This window comes from Filicampus tigris, chromosome 8 (assembly GCF_054856515.1).
Source record: "Filicampus tigris isolate MCC_2025a chromosome 8, RoL_Ftig_1.0, whole genome shotgun sequence".
In the NCBI taxonomy this organism is placed as follows: domain Eukaryota; kingdom Metazoa; phylum Chordata; class Actinopteri; order Syngnathiformes; family Syngnathidae; genus Filicampus; species Filicampus tigris.
The window spans coordinates 3,457,585-3,485,281 of record NC_141224.1 but is presented as its reverse complement, the minus strand read 5'-3'; the positions used below and the strand labels follow the sequence as shown (position 1 = coordinate 3,485,281).

The 27,697-nt window shown below is 46.0% G+C and overlaps 2 protein-coding genes and 1 long non-coding RNA gene across 4 annotated transcripts in view; all 3 read left to right on the top strand.

Moving 5' to 3' along the window:
• The window catches only part of LOC147143046 (uncharacterized), a 49,032-nt gene extending 47,924 nt beyond the window's left edge, over positions 1-1,108 (top strand). For both annotated transcript variants that reach the window (XR_015087758.1, XR_015087757.1), the window contains exon 9: positions 90-1,108. This is a non-coding gene — a long non-coding RNA (uncharacterized LOC147143046). The remainder of the gene's footprint in view (positions 1-89) is intronic.
• Positions 1,109-3,115: 2,007 nt separating this feature from the next.
• rbm8a (RNA binding motif protein 8A) lies at positions 3,116-5,274 on the top strand. Its single transcript, XM_086037948.1, has 6 exons — positions 3,116-3,269; positions 3,631-3,690; positions 3,767-3,844; positions 4,532-4,668; positions 4,738-4,874; positions 4,953-5,274. The coding sequence occupies exons 1-6, from the start codon at positions 3,209-3,211 to the stop codon at positions 4,999-5,001; spliced, it is 522 nt and encodes a 173-aa protein (XP_085894074.1). The 5' UTR covers positions 3,116-3,208; the 3' UTR covers positions 5,002-5,274.
• Positions 5,275-5,965: 691 nt separating this feature from the next.
• otud7b (OTU deubiquitinase 7B) lies at positions 5,966-25,960 on the top strand. Its single transcript, XM_086038783.1, has 11 exons — positions 5,966-6,122; positions 12,308-12,389; positions 13,170-13,400; positions 14,822-14,923; positions 15,319-15,446; positions 17,038-17,144; positions 17,218-17,345; positions 17,891-18,040; positions 18,256-18,370; positions 19,356-19,434; positions 20,413-25,960. Exons 1-11 carry the CDS (start codon positions 6,096-6,098, stop codon positions 21,754-21,756), a joined length of 2,493 nt encoding a protein of 830 aa, XP_085894909.1. The 5' UTR covers positions 5,966-6,095; the 3' UTR covers positions 21,757-25,960.
• Positions 25,961-27,697: the final 1,737 nt, after the last annotated feature.

The window sequence follows — 27,697 nt, the reverse complement described above, 5'->3', positions numbered from 1 at the left end:
CAATCTCAAGGTAAAATTCTCACTATATATTTACAAAAATGTGATGTTATTTTTATTTTTTTGGTGCTCTCCCCTATATATATGTATAGGAGCTTCTGTTGATGCGGTTACGTCATCGTAAAGTGTCTCCAAGCAAACGAAAGGCGTCTTAATTCATCATAATCGGTACAAGGAGAAGGACGAGCCGGCCCGAGTTCGGCGGCCTCGCTGGCATAATCGTAAGCGGCGTACGCTCCGTCCTTGGGGAGGCCGCCGCCTTGGTGAGTTGAGGGGGAGGGGGCGGGGCATGTGGTGCAACGCACAACAATGACGAGGAGGAGGAGGAAGCGGGCGACCTTGGGCCGCGTCCAGCGGCGGCGTGGAAGACTAGTGATTTTGTTGTTTGGTCTCGGAAAGGACAGCAAATCATTGTCTCCCGCACCGCTATCGTGGAGACAACACACACCCGCTTCGCCATCAAATCATCATCAGGTTGTTGGGGTTTTTTTTCTCGGATCAATGCAAAGCGGAGCCCGGCTGCCTCTTGATCCGCCAGCCACACGTGTTTCTGCTAATTGCCGTTTTTCTTTGTTGTCTTTTTGGGTTGTTTTGTTTGTTTGGTCATGCACATATTCCGCAGGTTTGAAATGATTTTTTTTTTCGTTACTTCCTTGCTGTCCAGGAAGAGTGATGTCACTGCTGATAAATCCCAAAATGTAATTTTATCAGTTTGTATCTATTGTTTGTTTTTATTGGTACTTTTTATTGTTTGAGCACTGTCAGGTTACGCAAAAATCCACAAATAATTGGCACCCGTTATCATTTTTTTTATCCAAGTGAGAAAATTCTACAATAAGTAGGGATATACTGTCAATAAGCGTTTCCACATAAAACAGGGGTCACTAAAATCAAATCAAAATCAAAATTATTATTTTTATTTTGGGTGATTTTTTTTTTTTTTTTTTTGTGCTTGCTTTTCTCAAATTCATTACACTATATCAATTTTTTTACTGCTGTCCGGGTACTGCGTTGCCATAGAAAATCCCTAATATGCGCTTCATTTGTATTCTTTTTAATACATTTTTAGTTACTGTTTTCTGTATGAATACTTATAACTAATTCTAATAAATTGTATTTATACTTATAAATAGGGATGCATTTGTGTTTGTTTATTTGTGCTTCAGCTTGAATTGTGTTGGAAGGTAGGTGCGGCTGTACCTAATGAAGTGTCCCATTGATTGTGCGCCTTATTAACTATCATTGTGAATGGCGTTAATGAACGGGGCTTATCTTGAATAGGACGGACCTTCCGATATCGATGCGTGAGCCGAAGGTCACTCAATCCGCTTCTCCTTCCCTCGCTCGCTCCGCTCGGAGCATTGGCTTTCATTCGCAAGCTCACACTGTGCTTCTCAAACTTCAGACACCTCAGAAATACTTGATGACCGCCATAATGACCAACATGAACGTACAGCAGCGTAGTAGGCCTAAGCGTCAAAAATGACAATAAGCAACTATAGCATTACGCGGTTTCAACGTTAACGTTGCACTTAAATATAGAATAACAGCAGCGTACTTGAATAAACCCCTCCATGAGGTGTCACCTTAAGGTGGTGGAGGGCTTTGTGTGTCCCAATCATGCTAGAAGCCAAGTTGTGGTGGTGCTAAGGCGCGGGATCTGACAAAAGCACATCTCTCAATATAATTTCAATATACGAATCCGTGGGTGCCGAAATGTGATTATGCGGTGATCAACTGTAGTAAGAAGTAAACAATGACCGAAAGCCGATTGCAGTAAAATAGATGTCAGATATGACTTGGCATAATCCTCCCAGGATGACATGAGGCAATTTTCACAAGAGAAATTATGCTATGTTCGGACCAAACGCGAGGTGAGTGTTTCTGGCAGTACAAGTCCATATATGGTCGATGAAGAATTTCATGACTGCTCCGGTGGTGGTTGTGGGGCGGGAGGGATCGACCAAAAGGGAGTCGGGGTTCTTCCTGGACTTAACGGTGCACAGTGTCGGCAGGCCGAGGCCTTTTATAGCCCCCGAGGAAGCGTGAATCACGGCTAATCAGCAAGCCGTCAGCACTACAGACGTGACCGGACGACCTCTCGGGATGCCCGAGTGTAATCATCCTGTTGGCCCAAGCTTGAAGCTGACACGGGACTCACACAAAGTCCACTGCTGTGTGTGCGTGTGTGTGTGTGTGTGAACAATCTAGCTGAGCCTGTTGGGACCTCATTTGCGCATATTATTAATTCATTGTATTGCACACTAGAAAATTGGATACAGTGAGCAGTCGCTGCATACGGTCGCCGAACAGTCGGTGTCCGAGCACTGGGTGTGGCCCAAGCTAGTAGCTTAGCCTCAAAATCAGCGATTCCCCGCTCTCAAAAATTCGGAAAGTCTCAAAACAGTCAAAACAAAGGCAAAGAGAAAATGGAGTTATATAAAATGCCCTTATACACCATATAAAACAGCCAGCCAGCCAGGAGGCCAATAATCAACCGAGTCCAAATAACCACTGAAATCAAAACAATTTCATCTTGTGTGGTTCATTCATCTAGCGCAATGGTTCTCAAACTTTTTACACCACGGTCCCACCTTGAAAAACACTAAGCTCTACAAGTACCACTGTAATTACCAACACTGAAATGCAGTGGTGCACTCGGTTAATCAAAAGGAGGAGGTAGTTAGCTAGCTTTTGAGTTACGAACAGTCTCTGCTTGATTGTTCTGCTTTGTGTTAAGAGTCCAAATTTGAGTTACGGGTGAGCTTCAGCCGCTTCTTGAATTAAGTGGAGGAAAAAAATGGAGCAATTAAGACACTGCAATGCCCTGGCATATAGGCAAGGAGAGCTACCGTTTCAAATAAACAGCCTGCCTCGGAAGTAGAGAACTTTATTATCCAGATGCAAGTCTAATTTCCTAAATATCACTAATAAGTGACATGAAGCAGCAGAACTAAGGGAAGTCTTCATAAAAACATTGAGGGTCAGTCGGTTGCGCCAGACCGCCACCAGAAAGTCCCAGAGCGCCATACGTGACCGTACATGATGCAAGACTGTCCCCTGCTGGAATGATTCCACATTACATATGACACACGCACACACGACCGCCGCTCACACGTATGACGTAGGCATAAAAACGTCAGTGCCGCCACTGCCTCCGTCGCGCATGCTCATTGGCTAGCTCCCCTGTTCTCCGCCACTCGCAGTCAACATGGCGGACGTCTTGGAACTTCACGAAGCGGGCGGCGAGGACTTTCCTATGGATGAGGATGGTGATGGTCGCCTTTATTTGTGCGCTCGGTGTCGAACGGAGAGTAGTTCAGTTGACGAGCAGCATGTAAATATGGAGGAGTTGGGTAGCGAAAAAGAGCCGAGAACGAAAGAGGGACGCGTCGAATACGTGCTGGTGGGCCTGAGCTAACATGCTAAAATGCTAACACCGCGCCGCTGCCTACTCAGTCACACCGCCTTGGCTCTGCTACACGTTTTACTTGATTGGCTCGACAAAAAGAGAATATGATTTAATGTTATACAAGTTGCGGGTCTCCTTCGGCTAGATAGTGTTGCAAGTAATTTAAAGCGAGAACGTAAAATCTGATGTCGTTTACACGCATGTTACTTTTGCACCCTCAGAAAGCATCCACAAGTTGAAGGAGAAAGCCAAGAAGAGGAAAGGACGAGGATTCGGCTCTGGTGAGGAAGCACCGCTGGTTGACAGCGACTCATGTTGGAGTGAGTGCTCATGCTCACGATGTGCTTGTGCTGGTAGATGAAGGTGCCAGGTCCCGCATGAAAGAAGATTATGACACGGTGGAACAGGATGGAGATGAGCCAGGCCCTCAGCGATGTGAGTGCACTGTTTTAGAAGAACAAAATCGGGATTTCAAAGAGACATCATGTGATAGTTTAAAAAAAAAAAGTTTTTAATTTTAAAGTTGCTTTCCAATTACTTGATCACAAGTAGCTGGGTCTCCGGAGTGTCTGTCTGCCCGTTTAGTGCCAAGTTGACCAGCAAAGTAAATATTGGCCATTTGCAAAAATACGCCCGAAAGGTCCTGTCAGACACCAGAATTTCGCTCTATCATCATACAACCCCCACATGGACTGTGCGCCAGTTCACTTGGGCAAAAAAGTGCCATTTTCAATACAGGGATATAATACACAGACAACAGCCACAACTAATGTCTCACTAAGATGCATTATTTTGCATAGAAGAAAGAACACACAGGTAAATATGCCTGTGAGAATTGTTGTAGCACAGTTCACATGTCCACTGCTTAAAAGGGTAAAACATTTATGTTTATAACATTAATCATTCAATGGCATTTTGCATCATGTGTTTGCAATATGCTAGCACACTTTGGTCAGGCAAAGTAATGAGAGTTCGCTCAAATGCAAAGTTGCCAATCGTTGTTGATCAGTGGGCTATTTTGACCCCCAAAATGTCCCATGTTAAGAAACCTGTGAACTGTTTTAAGTTAAGAAAAATATGACATACTTTTACACTGTGCATGTCACTTGTTTTGTGCGTTAGCCGTGGAGGGTTGGATCTTGTTTGTCACGGGCGTGCACGAGGAAGCCACGGAGGAGGACATCCATGACAAGTTCTCTGAGTTTGGCGAGATCAAGAACCTGCACCTCAACTTGGATCGCAGGACAGGATACCTCAAGGTGAGACCTCCCGTAGCGCCTGTTTATTTTTGTGACTGCCGTCTTTATTTTACCCTGACTGTTGTTTAGGGTTACGCTCTGGTGGAGTACGAGACCTACAAAGAGGCGCAGGCCGCCATGGAGGGCCTCAACGGGCAGGACATGATGGGCCAGCCCATCAGCGTGGACTGGGGCTTTGTCCGCGGACCGCCCAAGAACAGACGCAGGTGAGTCGGGGCTGCGGCCGGCTGACGCTTGCGCTACGGCGCCGCGCCAGCTTGCTCATCCACGTGTGTTCTTTTTAGGACCGGCGGACGGCGACGCAGCAGAAGTCCCGACAGGCGGCGGCGTTAAACGAGGGAATTGGCGGCGTACCAGAAGGACGACAGTGTCTTTGCGCCAATTTCGCTCCTTTTTTTTTTTTTCTTCTTTGTACACAATTTGTGGTTCAGTATCGTGCGTAGCAATCTCAAACTCTGAGATTTTTTGTAACTTGCTCAAGCAGCTTTAAAAGGCTCCAATGTCACAGTTTCCTGTGAAAATGTTGATTCACATTTTGTTTGAATTTTGTGAGTGTTTTTGTTTTATGACTTACAAGAAACATTAAAGTTTTAAAATGAACAAAAAGTGTTAGATATTTACTCCCACCCACCCCACACACAAATTTAATATTCTCAAACGTTAGCACACAGGATGAAAAAGGAAATGGATTTGTATTTGCCATTGATTATAATTTGGTTTTATTTTGTATAGAATTGTATTGTAGAATAATTTATAGAACGATTTGCGTTTTAGAGAATTTAATTAATTTTATGGAATATTTGTTTTTGGGTGGTTTATTTTTACATTTTTTTTATGCTTGTTTAATGATTTTTTTTATTTGTTGTCAAATGCTTAACTTTTCTTTGTATAGAATATTTATTCTTTATAATTATTTAAAGAATATGTGAAGAAATTATATACGTTGTTTTTTCCACTTAAATATTCTACCAGTGACGTCAAAATTACATCATCCAGGGTGACCTCATGAGCCGGTATCGCTGTGACGCTGCGAAGCACCTATCACTCTCACCGCAGCAACGCGCTCATAGGCTGGCCCTGGAGAAACACCCACTTGGCCCCCTTTTAGCTGCGAGCCAATCAGCAGGCACTTGTTCGCCTATCTCCCATCCCGATTGGCCAAACACAACGTCCATCACAATGCTACTCACTCGGCCACTGGCTCGTAATGGTGTCACCGGAAGACATCGTCGATTCTGATTGGCCGGCTCGCGGCATGGGCGGGCTCTTTGACTCGTTTGACGTTGTTGTTGTAATTGGAGTGGAAATTACTTTGTGGCTGATGGTCCGGCTTGGGGATTTGTCGCTCGGTTGCGCCACGAGAAGATGCTCCAAAGTTAACCGCTGTCCATTTTCACCGAGTGGGCGAAAATAGGAGGACCTGAAGGATGAAAACATCTGCGGGGCTGCTCAAGGTAAGAAACAATTTGACGGGGGGGAGTGGAAGCTGTGTTTGAGCTAACGGCTAAAGGCTAGCTGACGATTAGCCTCAGTTTCGAGGAGCCACAAAAACGACTATGTTCACTATAGATTTAAGAAAAAAAAATGTATATATACATAATATATACATATACATATATTTATATATACTGTATGTCATTTTGGGCCCTGTTGACGTGATCAGTGGTGTTTAGCTCGCGTTGGTAAAGTTGGAAGAGACTCGTCTGGGAAAGCCGCATGCAGCCCATGCGCTCCAACGCCTCTTTTTATGTAAGCAATGTTGCGCTTTCTTCCAACTATTCCGCCACCGAAAACAACCGCAAAGACACAATGCAAACATATCACACGTTCCAGGACTAACCACTTGTGCTTGCGCTACATTTGCTTCCGCGTGTGTCAGCTTTTCAAATGTCCCCCCTCCCTTTCAAAAATGTACCCCCAGTCCAAGTGGACTGGCATGGCTGGGACTTGTCACCATGCGTTGACGCACACGTCTGCCAGTGATGTAATCCAGACTTAAGGGCGACACGAGGCGAGCGGTGAGCCCGCTTGTCTTCACTTGACGGTCTGCTTGACTTCTTGGCGGTTTCAGACAATAAAACAAGTGCAGCGTTCCTCGCTTAGCAAGGCCGTGTTACACTCTTCAATTATTGACAAGTTGCCTTCATGGGCTCGTTTTAGTGTGTCGGAGACGCGAGGACTCACACTCAGGCGAACACACAAAAACTACAGTAACAAAGAATTCGGGAAGTTGTGAGCAAAGCGGTTGATAATATGACTCAAGCGAAAATAAAAGGTCACCTCCAAGTAGTTACTTGAGTAAGTATTCCGTGAAAAAACTTCTCAGGTGCTTGCCAAACTAGGCGTTAAATTCTGTTTGTTTGTTTGTTTTTAAATCAGAGCGTCAGCATCAACTAGTCCAAATAAAAAAAATGAGAATGTGCAAGTTCAAATGGAGTGTTGCCTAACAATATCCCTAACTGAAAACATAATACACAAACTGGTCATGGAATTTTAAGTCAAGTTCTGACATATTAAATGGTATTACATTGAGTTTGTTTACAATGAATTGATTACTCAGTTAACTATTTTGATAATTGTTTCAAGACAGAATCTTCAGAATTTCATCCTCTCAACAGTAATTCATCTCCGATTTCTGTACTCCTGAAGAAATCAGACTAATTATCTTTGTGTTGAATTGAAATGGGACATTTGCAAACATCTGTTTTGATGTGTATTTATATAGTGATTGATTTTCTGACAGATGTTACAGACCAAACCGGCAATGAATTCATGTGTGTGTATTTTCTGTACTGACCATTTGAAATATGTCCTAAAACAATAAAGATTAATAAAGTAATAGTAATGAATAATAAAGCCAGGATAAATGACTACATTTGAAGACATTCCATCTTTGCATGTAATCGTTGACCTTCGTAAAACAAACGTGACTTGAGATGTGAGCAAAAGTGACACACATGCTAACGAAACACGACTCGACGTGGCTCTGTGTCTTTGCGGAAATAAATGTGAGCCCTCGTTCGTTCCGGTCTCAGACCGACTCCTGGTGCATTTTTGGCAATTTCAAGGGTTTTGCGCTTGAACTGGCCGGTCCGCGTCTTTATTTCTCAATTCTAACGCATCTTCTTTTGGCCACGTTTCTGCTCCTCAGGCCGCCATTGCCTTTGGCGCCGTCGGTGTTGTCGTTTGTTGCCTTTTGATGACGTACGTGTTCCAGACTGCGGTTGCATGGGATACGTTTCCAATTTGGTTTCCACATACAGAGGAGGCCTGGGTTGGATTTGTGAAAATTGGAATTAAACATTGAAATTGAACTGCAGAATGAGCAGAAGATTTGATTCAAGTTGAGGTCGGCTATTTTGTTGTTTTGGAGTGGCTAACACATCATCATCATTTGATGTCATTTGTTTTCCTGAGGCGATACTGTACGATGTTATTCATTTGTTTTATTGTTTGTTGTTTTATGACTTACTTTTGCTCCATGTACAGCACTTTGTATACAGCTATGGTTGTCTTCAAGCGCTTCATAAATACAGTTGGATTGAGTTCAATTAAGAAGATGGCATCGGTCAGGTATCGTCAAATGGTGGACTGCGGTCCGTTGTCAGACGAACTCCTTGTCGCAGTCCAACAACAATCGCGCTTTTGTGCCGTCCTTTAAAAACCAAAACAAAAATGCTCCTATGGCAACTTTGCCGGATCTCTGTGTGAAATCGTCTCCTGTTGATCTTAAAGGTTCTGTGCAGGTGAGCGTGACTTGGTGGAATTTTCTGTGATGTATCACATTGAGCTGCAACTTGGCTGCTTGAATGTAAACATGTCGTGAAAGGAAGCTTGCAAAACGGAGCCGTGACCATTGCTTTCACTTTGGAACGCTCATTTTTTACACCTTGAAAAGACATTTGAAGCGTCCCAAAAGCATGCCTTTTATTCCCGTAATAAAATGCCAAACGTCTTCCTTTTGGATGAATGCAACCACAACAGAGCGTTGTTGCCTTTTGCCTCCGCAGCCCGTCCAGGCAAGGCCCGAAAACCAGTAGAATGAAGGCTGGCTTGCATGGCAAGTCACATCAAATTGGAAACGATCGGCACAATTGGTATCAATCAAACGTAAACAAATTGACTGATCGGACCCTTGCGTTGCTCACCACGTTGCGTACTTTCCACAGCGCCTCACCTAATTAGCACACGTCGGACTGGTTGCTTGAGCTGCCGTGCCGGCGATGAGGCCACACCCGAGCGAGGCCGCATAGCTTGGTTGCTGGCTGTTTGGCACCAACTCAGAAATTTGCAACCAGCCTCACCCGCCAGCGCCGCGTCGCAAAGCCGCCGGAAGTCGGGCCGGGCAACGGCTCAGCTGGGCAAGATGCGGGCCGGACGCCGAGGCTTTGGAAAAGCCACGCTGCCCGTTGATTCGACGTTTCAGGTGTGCAGCAGCAGCAGCGGCTAGTTTCTTTTTAATCCAATTCATCAACAAAATCATCGACAAACTAATCAGTTCTTAAAATAATTGCTGGTTGCAATCGTAATTGTTTGATTAATCTGGTCTGGAAGTTTTTGGGGGGCACAATCAAGTTTGCTGTCCAAAGAAGCCAGGCGGAAAAATAGATACAGTGGACCCCTGCTCTTTTCGGGCGATGACTTAATCTTGGGTAAAAAAGGCGGCAAAAAACGTACACGTACAATTCACGTACAATTTTCCTGCGCCTTTGGCCTGTGGACTTGCTCTTGTTTTATTGCGTTGTTGCTCGCCAGTGTTTACACAGCGCACACACCCAGCGGAGTTGCGCACGTGTGTCCTACTAACCTGAGCGACTGGGCCGCTTACTTATTAATGTGAGCGCGTTTTCAGCGCTCCCGTGGGAATGCGGCGGGATGGGCCCCGACTCTGCAAGTGACACCGGAGTCCTCGCCCGCCACACGCTCGCATCGCAGGCTTAGCGAGCAGCTGCTTGCGGCTGTCCGTCCCCGGAGACAAATTTAACATTGCCCGGCCTAACGCTTGCCCTGTGAAAGACGATGCAGGCGGATTGAGGTTCACCCGCTCACAAGTGGAAGACAAAAGCCGTTAGCCAGATGGTTGGAGTCCATTCAAATAAAGTTCTTGCAACAAATCATCGATGAGCAAAAGAGTGATCAATTCATTTGGTCATCGATTAGTTGTCGATTTATTGTCAAAAGTCCTTACCGACACTCTGACATCGAGCACTTCAAGCACCGATACTTTGGAATAAGTTCCCTGCCTTGTGGAATTGTGAACTTGATGATGACCGGATTGTGAGTTAATCATTTACCAGTCAATATTGCCTAAGGCAGCAAAAAAATAAATAAAAATGAGAGAGCCTACAAAACTGCGGTGTTAAATTTTAACGCAGTGGAAAATTTGGATGTACCTAACGTTTGTGCTGGTGCACCAAAGAAAAAAAGTTTGGCGCACCAGTGCGATACATATACTGTATGTACAGATTCATTTTGCCGCTTGTTTGTTAACAAATACATGGGAAGAGGATCTTAAAAAAAAAAAAAAAAAAAAAAAACAGCGCTACAAAAATTTCAATTGGTTCAATGGGGAAAATTGATTTGATATCCGAGTAAATTGCTTGGTCATCATCAAACCGAGTCGAGGTGCGGCGTTTCTCACCCTGTCTTAAAAGGCCAATAGGAAAAGAAAGTTGCTCACGCGCTGGCTCACGCGCTCATCACATCTTGTGTTGTTTGGCTTCTTTAATTCGCCTTTGCGCTTAATTAGCACCCGCAAGTTGCGTAACAGGTTGTACGAGATCCTGGAATTGTTGATATGCGTTCAAGCAGCAATTAGGTGTTCACTTGCACAATTTGTCCTCCAGCCTCCACTTTTTTTCCATTCGGAATGTCTTGGAACTCGGCGGTGGAATCCAAAGCGACGTTCAAGCGAGGTACACATACTGACAATTGCGCAGAATTTCTTAGGCTAGGTTCACACCGCAGGTCTTAATGCCCAATTCGGATTTTTGGAAAGAATCCGATTTTTTTTTTGTGTGTGTGTAAGCGTTCGTATTACATTATAAATGCGACCTCGGTATTGTCTGCTGTATGAACACATCCGTCGTCAAAGTGGCCCGCATGCGCAGAAGAAGAGGCGACGTCATACCCGACGTTGTGTTTGCGGAAGTAAATGTGGTCCAGCGTGTCGGGGCATTCATACAGTCAAGCCATTAGGTAGCAGGTAGACATAAATACAATATTTGGGGGAAATTATGAGGCGAGGCTTTAATATCTCATTTCATGGAGACGTCACTAACGATGACGTCACGTCTTAACCGTGCGTGAAAAAATGAATCGATCTGAGCCGTGGCTGAATTACTCCGATCGCCATAAATGTCCGCTTTATGCTTTATGTTTCAAGGTGGATTAAATTAAAGTCAAATATAAAGTCGATGGCGTTACTCAAAACAACTTTGTTCATTCAATCCCCTGCTGCCAGCAGTTTCCCTCTGCCTGCGGAGGGAGCGCATTTTGGGCTCCGGATGACGTCAATGTCGGATATATGCGACCTGGCCGATCAGACCGCGAACGCGTTGGAAAAGATCGAATACGTATCCGATGCAGGACCACAGGTGAAAGCGAGCCAGGTCGGATTCGAAAAAAATCGGAATCGAGCCGTTCGGACTGTCATAAAAAACATTTCTCCAAAGTCAACCCGATTACCTATATGCGTGCGCATGACATTCAAGGTTGTGGACCCCGGACGTTTTCTGTGCGCGCTGTGGCGGGGAAAAAAATCCCTCTTGACACTCCCCACACCACAGGGTAATCGCTCAGGACCGCCTTGTAGATGCTGACTTCAGTCGCAAGGGGGAAAATGCTCAAATTGGGCCCGATTGTTGGTGTTTGTGTGTGTGTGTGTGTGTGCGTGTTGACTTGAGAGAGTGTATGTGAGAGTTTCCCAGCCATCAGTGCAGAGGAGGAGGCCGCACTAAGGAAGTGACACATGGCAAATTGTTGTGTTGTGACCCAATTGAAGCCTCGCTGGCATGCGGCAGCCCGATGCTGGGTGGGTGCGGAATATCTGACATCAGCCTGCTTGTGTGAGTGTGCGCGCGCGTCTGTTTTTGCCAGAGCAGGAATGCTCAACGCTACATCGGTCATGCCACCAGAGTGAGAAAATGTTCTTCGTCATGATAGGTGGAGAGGAACAACATCGACTCAAAGTGGATTCTTGATCATCCATGTGAATGGATTGACACAGTCCACTAGCTTGTTAGCATGTCACTTTGAGGTTATTGTTTTGTTTTTTTTTTTAAATGTAACCTTCTTCATGTTCCTCTGTCAACGGACAGCGTTGCAGTCAGACTCACGACTTTGATTGCTTCCGTCACCATTTTTGGTGTTCTTTCAAAATAAGACTTTTGCAAACACCATCTTTTACTTTGGAAAACAATGATCAACATTTTTGCCAGTTTTCTGACGGATTTTACTGACCAAACATCTGAATCAAAATCAATTCCCGGTTGGGGCGGGGGAGGAGTGCGTTGGGCGGAGCTAGGTCACATCTAAGCAACGGCCCTGTTGTTGTAATGCAGAATTCCAGCATTGGGGGCAACCCAAGCACACTTTGACTTGATGACTTGACTTGAACTTGATGTCCTCCTTTCCCCAGGAGAGAACGTACCTGCCCCTGGAAAAAGACATGGCCCGGCTCGGACGGCCCGTACTGCAGAGACAAGAAGACGTGAGCCAAGGTGAGGCCATCACTATTTAAAAAAAAAAAAAAAGTGTCAACAGAGTTGGGATACATTTTAGAATATGGGAGCTAGAGAGACCATATTCAAGAAATGTAAAGAATTTGACCCCATCCGCACCCTTCAAACACATTTAAAGATATTAAAGGGAGACTGCCATATAACATCACTTTTGAAACAAAAAGAAGACTCCTGCGTGTGCAGTTCTTCAAATAAGAGATTTAAGGCTGTTTATTTGTCACTCCCACTTGAAGTTGGCTAAAACTGACACAAAACACAAAGGCACCATGTTTGGATTTTAGGGGCCGCTCTGTCATGTGAACCACCGTAGATGGACCGGTTAGCATTAGCAATAGCATCGGTGTTTGAGTAACCATGAAGCTTCAAGCAGCTGCCACTTTTACACATGCGGAGCAGCAGCACACACAAACAGAAGCAACAACAATATTGTCACTTCCACGAGGGAACAACGATTAATACTGGAGTTTCTCGTGTGGCCGTCCGTACATTTTGTTAGTTTCCCGTCATTCGTCAGCAGAACGGGCGTCGGTCTGTGACGGATTGACGGACCTTCAGTCAGTCCTGACGGAATGTTCATTACATTGAATGTCTTCCCGTAGAGCTCAGTGACGTCTGACATGTTGTGGCACAACGTGGTACTACAACTCTAAATTCTGCCTCGCCAGTCCACTATAAAAACACAATAAACAAACGATTGCTTAAGAATCCCGCGATACCGACGGGGTTCACCGCATGTTTGCCTTTTTTATTTTCCCGCAGCTGCTGAAGGGCGTCAGACGAGGGGGGTCCCGGCCCGCGACGCCTCACCCGTGGCTGCCTCCCTGGCGCGTACGCACACCTCCAGCCCCGCGGGGGGCAGCGACGAGCACCTACTGAACACGCCCGAGTTCACCTTCCAGCTGCCCGACCTCAGCATGTACCAGGACGACTTCCAGGTCAGCGAGAGGGACCTGATCGAGAAGTCCATGATGGTGGCCCTGGAGCACGCCGGTAAGGCCGCCCACGCAAAGACCACCGCAGCTTTTCTACAAAAATGAACACCATCAAATGTTTCTCTTTTGTATTCATAATTGCTCTTGAATCAAACAAAAATGGTTTAAAAATAGACTACAGTACTCCACCATTCAATCCAATTTTCAGCAGGATACTCCAATGCTAAAATCTTCGATAGTTTCAGCACGACATTCAACTCCTCCATCATATTCGTGTATATTTATTGTTTACCCCATTAAGGCCTAAAGCGCCTGGCTCAACAGCTCCCCAAAACCGTCGGTCGTCTTTGGAATTACCCTTGAAAACCTGGAGTTTTCCCACAAATTCAACACCTACAAAATAATTAATATCTCAGCCCCTGAAGTAGACAGAAACATAATTCCGAAAGAAATTGAGAGGTTGGACGTGTGGCTTTCACACAGAGCCGAGTTTATTCATCTTTACTGTTTCAGTTGAAGAGGTAAAAATGAAGTGCCAGTGCAAGACAAGAACTACTTAATTAAGTTAAAAAAAGAAATCGAGTGGTGATTCCATCCTCTTTAATGTTACAAAGACGTCGATATAGTCATTATCTACAAACATATATCTTAACCATATATCACGTTCGACTGGTTGAAAGTCCACAATCGCGTCGTCTATATCACTGCCGTTATTCATTTCAGAGCTCCCGCGATCGACGGCGTCCGCCATTACTGCTCGAAAAAATTCCGGATCTCCTCCGACGACTCACGACACCGTCGCGTGTCTATTCTGATGCATTTCATTGGTTAAGAGACCGAGAGTTAAATAATAAATAGAAAATGAGGTATACGCTCTCCCGGCTTTAAGGGTAGAAAGACGCAACAGCGCTCCCGGCTCTAGTGGTAGAAACGCGGTTATGCGCCCCCGTCCTTAATGGGCTAATAACCCTGCTTCCGGTCACTGGGATTAACCTGTTAAAAAATGTGCTCCTTCAATTAAACAGTTGCTTCTCAAATGAAGTTATTGATTGGCAAAACTGCTCCTCATAGAAAAAAAACATTTTGAGCCTTGTGTCTAAAATGTTCATCCATTCATTTTCAAGGTTCATCATGCACTCAAAATATGTCCTCCGCTAGACACGACTGCTGCCGCGTTTGACTATAGTGAATGTGGATTAAACATGCCGCCTTCATGTCAACACCCCCCCCCCCCCCCCAACCAATCTGCAGAACATGCCAATCAGTGGCGTGCGAGCCATATGGATCAAATAATTGAGATTATCATTCGTCGCGCAGCCCGACGCAACAACTTTTTTCTAGTAAAAGGCCAACTTGATTCCCTTCACATTACAACTGGAATCTCCCGTGGTAACCACTTGATCCGGTCGTCAACATCCTGAAGACTTGACTCGGTCAACGTTCCCCGCCCTCAATATCATTCTTGGTGTTTGTCTGCAGGGCGCCTGAACTGGTGGACCAAAGTGGTTCCCAACTGTCAAAGTTTGCTGCCCCTGACCACCACCGGAGACGGAAACTGCCTGCTACACGCCGCCTCGCTCGGTCAGCTCTCACTGTTGCCTTCCCACGCCACATTTGCACACATGCTTTTGCCATACACTGCACGTACTGCACCCGACGTGCCCACTGGGGAATTTTCCCCAAATGACCCGTCGTTCGGCCATTTTTTTGTTTTAGTTTTTTTTTTGCTTTGACTTGTCAGCGTAAATTTGAGCTCATTGGACAACAAGCAGCTGTTGAACAGTCTTCAAACTGTTTATTGCTACTCCCAGATGAAGTTGACTCAAAAATGTGAAAAGACAGGAATAATATTAGACAGTAAAAATAAATAATAAATCCTCAATTCAAGGGCCCACTCGACATGGTTGCAATTTGTCCTAATCCTGGACGACAGCCGCATGTGTGAGCCAGCGCTGTCTTTGTGGGGGTGGGCACAGGCATGTGGGGCTGTCACGACCGCGACCTGTCGCTGCGCAAGGCGCTGCACGAGCAGATGGATCACGGCGACAAGCAGGAGGCCCTCAAGCGCCGCTGGAGGTGGCAGCTGACCCAGCAGAACAAAGAGGTACGTCCGTTCGTCCGTCCGTCCGTCCACAACACACGGGCCATGAAACACACTGCTACGCCTACAGCTTGCCAAATAGTGAGCATAACTTTCTGGCCAGAAATGGGAGAAGTGAAACGGAACAAATGGCAGGTGAACGGTTGGAGTTCGCCATGAGTGCAGGGTGGCTAGAAAGTATACGCACGGGCTACCCAAAATTGTTCACAGCTAATACAGTGTAGTGGTCCCGGGATTGTACCGTATTCCAAGGGCAATGACTTTTTTTTTCTTTAAAATAATTCTAATTTATTCCTCATGAGACCTTGTCCCTCAAAAGGAATTTTGCTCCAATCATGTTACAACTTTTCCTGCAAAAGTTTTGTTTGTCATCTACTTTCTTAAAATATTATTAAAGTGGCAATTTTATCGACAAAAATGAATTTAATTCCCCTAACTTTCTTTTTGTCTTCAAATGAATCATTTTTGAGGAATGCGAAAAAAATAACTCTCAAGACCACAAATGCATTCCCTTAGCTTTCAATTTTTTTCTGCACCTCACTTTGAGACAACTTGAGTCCACTAACATTACAACTTTACACCTCAAATTATGACCTTTTCTCAAAACTTTACAAAAAATTGTCCAGAAAAGCGCAGGATAAATCTGATGCATCATTAATTTGTTTATATTTTTTATTTATTTGTTTTTTAAGTGTCACAGTCCATTTTTGTTCAGTGAATTGAGTTCTAAAGGGTTATGAATGTAAATGATATTTTAAAGGGAGCACTTCATGTCAAATGACACCCGTCAATATTCAATGCGCGGCACCACGCTTTGTTCTGCTTGTGTTGTGTCTTGTGTCAGAGAACAGCCGTTGCGGCGGGTGAATGTTGACTTAGAACATGTTGTCTCATTTCCATTTTAAGAGCCTCATAACGCCCGCCACCACAAAAATGATCAAGTTTGCGCTGCAGGTTGAGCAGGTCTTTATTTTGACAAGCCGCCCGTTCACGCTTGTTTGACTTTCTGTTTGTTCCCATTGGTTGAAATTGCTCTGGCCCCGCAAAGACGCAACTAAAGTCATTGGCTTGACCACAAAGTCTGATCTTAGCTGTAAATGCCGATATGGACGTCTGGGAATTTTTTTGCGGGGGGTGTTTTTGTTTTTGTTTTTTGTTTTTTTTGGCTGCATTCCCTAGCCCAGGTGTCAGCATCCTTAATTACACAAAGAACCATTTGGTCAGTCGCCCACGGGGGGGTGCAAAAAAAAAAACCCTTTCAACATCTAAAATGAGGATAACATTGCATATATCTTTTTTTTTTTTCTTCTTCTTCTACCTGTATGTATAAGAAAATATAGTGTTGCATTTATGAAATCAGTCAACTGTTACAGAGAACACAATTTTATTTCAGCTCTGGCAAGAGGTACTTGGTTGGAGCTTCCTTTCAAATCAAATAGTCAATGTAGTAGTCAGAATCGACATTGGCCTCAAAAAATCTTGGGTGCTTCTGCTGGCTCTTGAAGAATGGGGCAAAATGCTCTAAAGCAGCTGGCAATATGGGCAAACTGCTGCCAGTGACTGATGCTGTCAACGCGCGTGTGTCCTTTGCCAGTCGGGCCTGGTCTACAGCGAGGAGGAGTGGCAAAAGGAGTGGAACGAGCTGCTGAAACTGGCCTCCAGCGAGCCCCGGGTCAATTACAGCAACCACGTCAACAGCAGGTGAGCGCCGACGCCCCTCCCTGCCCTTTTGTGGCCCACCCGCACTCACGTCCCGCCGTCCCCCCCCCCCCAGGGGGGAGTCCTCCGACGAGCCCGTGTACGAAAGCCTGGAGGAGTTCCACGTCTTCGTCCTGGCCCACGTCCTCAAGCGACCCATCGTGGTGGTGGCCGACACCATGCTGAGGGACTCTGGAGGAGAGGGTGAGATTGCTCGTGGAGCTTCATCCTTTTTTTTTTTTTTTTTAGATACACTAAAAGGCGAGAAAACATCAACAGATTTGTTCAGATTTTGCTCTGGGACAAGCTAATATTTTGTAGAGGAAAAAAAACATCCAAAGAGTGATGAATCCGTCAATTAATTACATAGCTATATATATTGACTAAAGTCACTTTTATTTGGTCCCTTAACACTTCCCACAAAGAGGCAGACACACTTACAGGCAAACATTTGATTGTTTTACAATACTTTGTTCTTTAGTTTTTGTTGAACTTTACAATAGAGAGCAATTTTCAAGTACAAAAACTCCATCTGAGTCCATTTGAAAACGTCACAGCACGTCAGTCTTTTAAACTGGTCTCGACTTGTAGCCTTTTATCATTTTCCACCGTCATAAAAATGCAAAAAAGTCATGAGTTGTAGTTTTCTAACACACGCCCGGCAGTTGGATTAGTCAAGCAGGTGTACTTAATGTTGCGGCCCGAAGTTTGTGGGATCTTTAACCACGTCCTTGTTTGTCCCACCGCAGCCTTTGCCCCCATCCCGTTCGGGGGTATCTTCCTGCCCCTGGAGGTGGCGTCCACCATGTGCCACCGCTCTCCGCTGGTGCTGGCCTACGACCAGGCTCACTTTTCGGCGCTGGTGCCCATGGAGCAGAAGGACGGCTCGGCAGAGCAAGGTGCTTCTCTTTTACATGTCAACATCGGCACGGGTTGAAGAAAGTCATGAGGAAGGAGTAGAAAGTATAGTAATCCCTTTTCAAATGCAGTTCAAGGAAATAATATTGTACAGCTACCCGAAAACAAGCTAGTGGAGTAAATTATCAAAGGTATTTGTGCGTACTTAGTTACTTGCATTGCATCATTGTTGCTGAGCGTGTTTTCGTGTTTGCAGTGGTGATCCCGCTCACCGACTCTGAGCACAAAATGCTTCCTCTGCACTTTGCCGTGGATCCGGGACAAGACTGGGAGTGGGGCAAGGACGACACCAACAACAAGAAGCTCGGCAGGTGCTGCCTGTAGTCTCATCGTCATCATCGTTATTATCCTTATCCTGATCAAATCATCCCTCATTTATGCTTTTCATAGCCAAAACGTTGTAAGATCGGTGAGCCACGTTGGCTTCGAGTAAGATCATTTTGCGTTGATACAGATCGAGTTGTTAAGTTACGCTAAAAATGATGGTGTACCTTGATTTTTTTTTTTTTGAAATCACACTGTCCTTTTCCATAAAAGTACAATTTTATTCCTCTAACTTTGCAAATTGTTCATGTCTCGGAAAAGTGTGACTGTATTGCACTCACTTTGTGACTTCTTATTTTATGAAAATATAACTTTATTGCACTTATTTTTTAAACACAACTTTATTCCACTACCTTTAACTTGTTTTTTGGTATTGCCCAAAATGACGTTTTTGTTGTTGCAAAAATACGACTTTGTTCTTCAACCTTTCCAAATTCTTATTCAAACAGTAAACTCCAAGCTTCCAGCCGTCCGTCCTTTAAGTGTGTAAGGGCGTAGTGTGTCCCTATTTAGGGATTGATCCCCGACTCCAGATTAGCGACGCTTGCTCACAAGATTAGCTCTAAGTAGTTTCTATGAATGGAGTGGAAGAAACTGGTAAATAACCTCACCCTTCATCTTCCTGTGCCTGAGACCACGCTTGGTGTCCACTAGAGATCATTTTTTATTTCTCATTGGAGTTGAAAGAAAACGGTGCCAAAGCACTTCTTGATCCGACAACTTTTTCCCTGAAAGACCCTGTAAAGTGAATTTAGAGATTTGTTTTGGGCCAGGTCTTGATTTTTTGTTGTTGTTGTTGTTTTTTTCCTTCCACCATTTTCAAGCCTCATTTGATTACGCCACCTTTTGGTTCATCGTTCAAATGTATTTAGGTTATTCACAGCACTCTTCTCTGGTGTTTTTCAAAGCATTCATTTCAATTCATTCAATTCATTCATTGAATTATTTAACGACGACTGTTCCTCTTCTTAGTGTGACTCTGTCGTTGGAAGCAAAGCTCCAGCTGCTTCACAGCTACATGACCGTCAACTGGCTGCCGCTGCCGTGCGAGGTGAGGACGCCCGCAGGATACTTGCGCAATTTACGCACCCTGGTCTTAGAGAGAGATTCTTGAAAAATCAACCCAAGTACAGTAACCGGAACGCGTGCGTGTACGGCCCCATTGCGTTTCGCCAGACCGCAGGAGTAGTTGCGAATGACTTTTAATATCGGCTTATCCGAGTTTCAGAGGCAAACGGGTTAGTCGCTTTGCAGTTCATTTCAAAGGTCTAAAAAGTCTCTGCGGGTTTGGAAAGGGTTAGGCGGCCCGGACAGCTAAGTGTCCAAATGCTCGACAAGAAGGTCACACTGCCATGACGTTGCAGGAAGGGATTTCAGGATACCGGTACGCACTAAGAATTTTTCAGATCTGAAAAGATTGTTCATCTGTTCCCGAGGCCAAAAATCTGGCATTGGACATACTGGGTGCGGTGTTGCCGCGATAATCTCGACACACACACACACAAAGATTCTGTTGTGTTGTGCCGCTGTTACCCGGGTGTTTCTGAGATGTCATCGAATGCTGATGTCGCCAACTTGCTTTGGGAAATGTTTCTTGCCATCCGGGGAATCCCCTTTTCTACAAAAAAAAATTTACCCTCGGTAGCATGTTTGTTTTATTTTGCTTCCTTGTTCATAAGTCAAAGCGCTAGTTTGTTTGGCTACATTCTGTTCCACGTCACAGTTCACCGAGTCAAATGACTCGAAATTAGTCGACCTTCCCCGCACACATGAAGAATTTTGGTCAGAAATTGAGCATGTTTAATATTAAGCATTGTCGACCTGACCCGTTTTTGGACCTAACTATCAGAACAAATCCACTCCAAACACACCTCAGACCACAGAATAATCTTATAGGACAACCTTATAAGACATAAGAGAGTCTGATGAGGTTTTTTTTTGTACTTGGTTAGGAAGATGCAAAATCAGGACAAAAACAAGCCTGATCTTAATGTGTGTACCGGGCCTAACTTGTTTGCTCTCCTTTCAGCAAGCGCCGCTGGCCCAGCCCGAGTCGCCCACCGCCTCGGCCGGAGACGACGCCCGCACCCCTGCCGACTCCGGTGAATCGGACAAGGAGTCGGTCAGCAGCAGCTCCAATGGCAACGGAGATGCCAGCCCCGCAGGATCCACGTTCAACGGTGGCGGACCCTTGGCCAAGAACAACTCATCGGCCTCGTCCACGTCGTCCAACGGCGGCACGCCCACGACGGGGCAAAAAGACAAAGCCAAGAAGGAGAAGGACAAGAAGAGGGCCGAGTCGGTGGCCAACAAGCTGGGCAGCTTCGGCAAGACGCTGAGCAGCAAGCTGAAGCGCAACATGGGCGGTCTCATGACGGGCAAGAACGGGGGCGCCGGACACGGCAAGAAGGAGAGCGGGCTCAAAAAGAAGGGCCCCTCGCAAGGGGCCGAGAAGGACGGCAAGGACGGCTCAACTTCTTCGCCTCACGTGTCTGAAGACTCCGGCAAGGGCTCGCCCTCGTCGGGCAGCGAGCGTCTCAACGGCACGGGCGGCAGCACGAGCAGCGGCGGGGGCAGCGGCACGGAGGGCGAGCCCTACAAGTACGGCGCCGACGTCAAGGTCAGCCTGGGCATCATCAAGGCGGCCATGCACGGCGAGAGGAAGTTTGTGTTCGCCGGCATGCTGACCACCGACAACCAGCACCCGCTGCGCAAGCAGAGGATCCAGCGCTACCTCAGCGAGGTGGAGGAGCGCTCCCGGGCCGAGCAGGAGCAGCGGCGCGAGGCCGAGCGCAAGGGCGTGGCCTACGCCGCCGTGCCGCCCAAAAACGGGCCGCTGGCAGTTGAGCTGGCGGAGAACCCGTCGCCCTCATTCAACCGCCTCCTCGGCCCCTCCGTGTACTCTGGCGCGGTGCCCATCCCGCGGTCCCCCCTGACAGAGCCGCAGCCCTCTGCGGCGCACCTCCACATGCACTACGCCGATACGCGGCGCCAGTTGGCCGGCGGCTTGCCGGCAGCCTCCTACCCGTCGTACATCACCCTTCCGAGGCACTGCTCCGCGGCGCAGGCGGGCGACCCTAACTCACCTAACCCCCAGGCTAATAATAATGATGCGGCGCCCTCGTACCCGCCCGAGCTGGCCCCGCCAGACTATACTAGATTCTGCCCCTCCAACGGCTTCCTGGAGCCCGGAGGTGGGCTGGCACCAGTGCGCCACTACTCCCTGGGCAGCGTGGGCGCCCTTCCCAGCCTTGCGTCCAGCCTCTGTCGGACCCCCAACTGCGTCTACTACGGACTCCCCGAGACGGGCAACTACTGCTCCTCCTGCTACCGTAATAACAAGGACACGGAGCCCACCATCCAGAGGTTCTGACCCAGATTGCCCCTGACGAGTGGCCTTCTTCACTTCGGTTTGGGCACAATCGGCTAGCGCTTCCTGGCCCGGGAAGGGACGCGGTCCCTAGAATCAAACAGGGTGGGCTCCCATCCCTTGAAAACTGCACTTCTGTTACATTTTTGCCGCGGCTCTTATGCAGGTGTCCGAGTGCGTGCGTGCGTGCGTGCGTGCGTGAAAAATTGTGTATGAAAGGGTGTTTGCTGCAAGCTCGTCCTCCTGATCCGAGTTGAAGTCCTGGCCTCTGTCACCTCCTAGTGGAGAGAATGTAAATGACAGGACAGGCGCCTGCACCCTAATAAGCGTGGGGACAGGGCGATGCGTAAAGAAGAGAGACCGTGTCACCACAAGCGGTATAAGCAAGCCGTTTGAGCATTTCTTCGCGATCCAACTAGCGCACTGAATTGTCTTGACTAGCGAGGACAACTAGTACGCGGACCTTCAGGCCGGATACCTTTTGCAGTAAATGTTCAAAAGGCTGAATGGAAAGCTGTTTGGGCATTTATTCAATATCCAGCTTAAGGTCGTAGCAGTAGGCAAGAAAAGTGGTGCTAATGTAGCAGCAGTGGAAACATGTTAGCAGTAAGACACTGTCATTGTACTAGTGCGCCCAACTTTTGTACTGGTGAGGGCAAAGAGTACCTGACGACGGAGATCGTCGACATTGGTTAAATGCTCAAACGGCTTTCTGTACAATGGTTCGATTTCACACTACTGCTTGTGTACGACGGGGGCGGAAATGCACCGTGCGAAAGGTCTTGAACCCGAACACGGACATGACGATAACGACTCTGCACTGATCATACCCGGTACCGGGTCCCACTCGACCGGACCGATTCATTCATAGTCGCAGTTGTTCGCGCTGTGAAGTCTAGTCTTCCATTTTGGGCCAAGGGTACTAAAGTCCCGTTTCCACCAAGAGGTGCACTTTGGTACATGGAGGTTCACTTGGGCCCGCGTGGTTTTGATGGGTGTAGCGAGGGTTGGAATGTTTAAGGTGGGTCCTAGATGTAAAATGGCCCGCAGAGCACTTTGGGAGGGTTCAGGTGCAGGTGCGGGATGGGGAGAAGACATAAGAAACTCAGGGTTGATCACCACGATCAGGAAAGACAAAAACCGCAGTCGGTCGGTCTCACATTGGTCTTGGTCTTTACTCGGACTCAAGTTCTCAAAGACTTGTCTTATGTCCTCAAAGACTTGGCCTTGACCCTGTCTGAAGTGACAAAAGTTTTATTCTCGACTTGGCTTCCAATCCTAAAAATGTTGGTCTCAAGTCCTCGCAGTCTCGGTCTTGACTTTGGCTCAAGTTCTCACAGTGTTGGACCTGAAGTCTTGGTCTTTGCTCTGTCTTAAGTCCTCAAATTTGTGCTCCTGAAATCTTGGTCTCAAGTCCTCAAAGTCCTGTTCTTGTCTTGGTCTCAAGTCCTCAAAGTCCTGTTCTTGTCTTGGTCTCAAGTCCTCAAAGCTTTGGTCTCAAGTCCGAAAAGTCCTGGACTCAGCTCCCAAGTCTTTGTCTCAGTTCCTCGAAAGCTTTGATGCACTTACTTAGTCTTGAGTGGTCAAAGTTCCTTCTCCAGTTTGGGAATGAGATCCTGCCCCAACTGGAGGAGTTCCGAGTATCTCGGGGCCTTGTTCACGAGCGTGGGCAAGAAGGAGCGGGAGGTCGGTGCAACGTCGGCAGTGATGCGCACTCTGCATCGGTCTGTCGTGTTGAAGAAGGTGCTGCTCTCGATTTATTGGTTGATCTACGTTCCTGTCCTCAGCTATGCAAGGCGTCCGGCCGGCCTCTCCCTTCGAGATGGTGACAAGCTCAGTCCTCGGAAAGGAGCTCGGTCTCCTGCAGCTGCTCCTCCACGTTGAGAGGAGTCAGATGAGCTGGCTTGGGCATCCTGTTCGGATGCTTCCTGGACGCTTCCCTGGCTGAGGTGTTCTGGGCACGTCCCACCGGGAGGAGGCCATGCGGACGACCCGAGACACACTGGAGAAACGGTCTCCCGGCTGGGTTGGGAATGCCTCGGGATACCCCGGGAGGAGCTGGGCGAAGTGGCTAGGGAGAGGCAATTCTATTCTTCCCTGCATAAGCTACTGCCCTCGCGACCTGACTGCGGATGGATGGAGTCATCCAAGTCTTGATATCACGTCAACTGTATGCGTGCGTTGCAGCACACGTAGCTAGTCGGCTGTTTCATTTATTAGTCAATGAAGTCGCAAAAATGAGAAGCTCAAAGTTCAAAATTTCCACCCGCAAAGTTGAAGAAAGCATGCAGGTCTCCAATGACCAATCAGACAAATGTGTGTCTCTACCAAACAAATGCTTTCTGCGACAAAGAAATACCAAAAACTCCAAATGGGTGCCGAAGTGAAGCGCACCGCTTGGTGGAAACGGGGCTCCAGCCGACATCATAGCACTAACAGCTCTCAGCTCCCGAGGACCACAACCTCATCCAAGGCTCGCCATTTTTATTTTATTTTTTTCTCTTGCTGTATCCGGAAAGTTTTAGGGGCACGATGGCCACTTTCCCGTCTGCACAAATCCAAGCACTTTTGGTCGGGACATTGCGTTCACCGTTTCATTCTTCCGCATTATATCCAGCTGATGCTCCATGTACTAGTATGCTCTTTGCCCTCACTAGTAAGGCAAGTAGTGCACTCGTAGAACAGCTGTCTTACTAGTAATGTCTTTTCCACTACTAGTACGCAATTGAACACTCCTAGTAAACCACTGTGCCGCACCAGTAACACCACTAGGCATGTATCATGCACTAGTAGCCTCCTGGACTCAATACGAGTCGCGCCGACGTGCCCACTGGTTGGCTTGCCTCATTGGTAGCCTGTAGTTGTTTTACTAGTGTGCAGAAATGTCCTACACTAGTAGAAAAAAACCACAGCTGTTGGACCAGTGCACTGAAATGTCGTAATAGTGACGCCAAAGAGTGCAAGTACATTTTGGATCTTAAGCTGTATATCAAATTCTCTCAAGGGTTTTATGGAGAAAACAGTCTAGTATGCCAGACGTTGTCCTACTAGTGTGGACAAAGGGCGTACCAGTGCTGTCTGTCATAGGTGGACGACTACTGTTTTGTTTTTAGTTGCTTAGTTTTTTGAAAAGCACAAGAAGCTCAAAGGCGTGCATGCTGTTCACTGCCACACCGGCAGGGGGCGCCATTTATTTTATTTTTTTTTGCCGCCGTGTGTTTGAAGTAACAGTACAGTGGACCCCTGCTATTGGTCGGCCACGTGTAACTAAACGGCCATTGAAATGTGTTGGGCGGAAGCAAAAAAAGAAAAAAAATTCTTAAATGCTGATAAACATTCAATTTTTTTCCATGAAAAACGGGAGGCTAAATTGGACAAAAATCTGCCAATCTTCGGGTGCCGAACCGCGAGTGTGCAGGGGTCAACTGTACACGCATTCAAGAAAACAAAACAAAAAGCCACATTAGCGTTTGCTGTTTGGTGTACGATTCGTATTCCCGCACTAGCGTTTGAATTCCGATGCGACCAGACACTTGACGGCAAAAGCGAGGCCTGTTTTTTGTTTTTGTTTTATTTTGCTTGTATTTTTGTGAATCCTCCAAAGAACGAGCTGCCGTTTGAATGACTTGGCAGGCGTGAAGTCATGAAACAAATTCTTGTTTTGTATTTCAATCCAACGGCAAACGAGAGCTTGTCGACTTATTTTTGTACGTTTGTAAAAAGTCCCAAATGTTTGTTTGGAGCGCTACGCAGACGGCGAGTTTGCCAGTCAAAAATGTTTGTCTTTGTAGCCACGTGGCTCCTCATAGATCTCCGTTGGGTGTCCGCCTTTTGTTTTTCTCAATGGTGTTTTTGTTTTTTTCTACAGCTCCACTAAAGCAAACGGCTGAGAATTGTTTATACTGTATTTTTCTACAGCAGAATGGACAAACCGCATGGAAACGGCGACCCATCTTTAACCAAATGTGTGCATTATTACTTGTTGTTCTTTTCATTTTTGTCATTAATTTTATTCTTTTAATGCTTTTGAGAGACCCTGAAGGCTGTCGAGTGTGCAATGTGGACAGAGAGCATCAGATTTGATATTATTATATTATTATTATTATTATTATTATTATTATCAGTTTGATTAGGTTGTTATTGTCATTCTGACTTTCTTTTTGTTTTTTTTGCACCATTTGAATAAATTCTCATTGTATTTGAAGAATGGTCTGTGTGGCTTCAAGTGTCATGGAAAAGAGGAATTGAGAGAGAGGGAGTCTATTGCTAATCAAAACAGCAACATGTCAACACTACATGTGGGCTCCCCCTAGTGGTATGCAAAATAATCACTCAATTCAATTTGCAGAATGTTACAACACACTACAGTACGTTTGTTATGTAGAGTTACTTAAGAGTTATTTACGAGTTACGTAGAGTTATTTAAGTGCATGTTTTTCTTTTACTTTTATGCAGCGGTGCAAGAGATAATGAATCATCAAATGAATCCACAACTATTTTGACTTATTGAGAGACCTTCTTTAACAGAAAATTGTCCAAATCCTCTTAATTTCAGCATCCCAACAGTAAATATTTTATGCAGGCGCCCATGATGATCTTTGTATTCTTTCAAAAATTATACTTTTGCAAACATCTGTTTTTAATTTGGAAAACAATCAACATACTTGGCTTATTTTCTGACTGTTCTTACAGACCAACCCAGTAATTGAATAAGAATCAATTTGTTTGGGCATTTTCTGCACTGTCAATTTGAAATGAACTCTTGTACTTTTAATCATATGCAATCGATGTATATGTTAAATTTAAGTACATTCAAAGGGGTGTGGGGGTTTTTTTGGGTGTAAAATTTGAGAAACACTGCTCCAAAATATAGGAACCAAACAAAGTTCCCAGATGTTTTTGATATGGTCTCTTCTACAGGTATATTCCCATTTTCACTAAATACGTGTGGGCTTGGACGCCCCCTCCCGCTAAATGGGGCTTGGCTGTAAAATGAACGGTGGCAGCGTTTTGTGGTTGCGTGCTGCTCGGGGCTAATTGTCAGCTTGAATGCAGCTCACGTGATGCCTGGCGGCTCGTGTGTCTGCAAGCGTTTTGTTTTGCAAACGAGAAATACGAGAGCCTTATGTAATATTGAAGGGCGACAAATCCAAATCCTGACATCCCTCTCCATGAGGGTCCTCAGACACGACAAAGAAAGAAAGAAAGAAAGAAAGGACGAAAGAAAGAAAGAATCATGTGTCCACCAGCAGTGCTGTGGGATTAGTGCCACTTTTCCTTTCGTGTCTCTGAAGTGCTTTGGAGCTGTTTGGAAGTTTCTGGACATTTCTTCGCATGAGAGACGAGAAAAAAAAAGTTGCTGAGTGCTCGCAAAAAGGTAGCGATCTAAGATTTGAGTTATTTTTTTTCCTTATGACCGGGCGCTGGTTATCTTCAGTTCCACTGTTACAGTAAGGGGAATTATGAACAGTTGAAAAACCCTACCTACCAGCGAAGTGTGGTGCTGACAGTTAACATATGGGCTGGAACTGGTTGCATTAGTCAAGATGGAGGGAATTATGAACAGTTCCATAAAGCATAGTGTTTGCACAAAACCTTTTGGGTTATGCAAGAAAGCAAAAAACGAAATGTAAGGAAAAGTCCACTAGAGCATCTGAACTTTATTTGGGGGTCATCACAGGCACTTTGAAACGGTTGCAGTTGTGTTTCATTTGCACCGTACAGGTTATAGGTCACAGTGATGGTGGGGAAATGTTTGGAAATAATTTATCAGCATTAAAAAAAAAATCTATTTGTACAGAGGTGTGCAGACAAAACAATCATTCACATGCCAGTGAAAACCCACACGAGATTTGAATCCAGAACCTCTCGACTGTGAGGCAAGCACGCTAACCACTAGTGCCTAGTACTGCTGTCATTTCATTAAAAATCGGAACATTCAATA

Excerpts from the sequence above, each read along its gene's own strand:
- rbm8a (XM_086037948.1), top strand. The coding sequence starts at position 3,209 with ATGGCGGACGTCTTGGAACTTCACGAAGCGGGCGGCGAGGACTTTCCT. Across the intron at positions 3,270-3,630 it reads CTTTCCTATGGATGAGGATG|AAAGCATCCACAAGTTGAAG; the intron begins GTGATGGTCGCC and ends TTGCACCCTCAG. Across the intron at positions 4,875-4,952 it reads CCGCCCAAGAACAGACGCAG|GACCGGCGGACGGCGACGCA; the intron begins GTGAGTCGGGGC and ends TGTTCTTTTTAG.
- otud7b (XM_086038783.1), top strand. The coding sequence starts at position 6,096 with ATGAAAACATCTGCGGGGCTGCTCAAG. Across the intron at positions 14,924-15,318 it reads GCTACACGCCGCCTCGCTCG|GCATGTGGGGCTGTCACGAC; the intron begins GTCAGCTCTCAC and ends GGGTGGGCACAG. Across the intron at positions 17,346-17,890 it reads GAGGGACTCTGGAGGAGAGG|CCTTTGCCCCCATCCCGTTC; the intron begins GTGAGATTGCTC and ends GTCCCACCGCAG.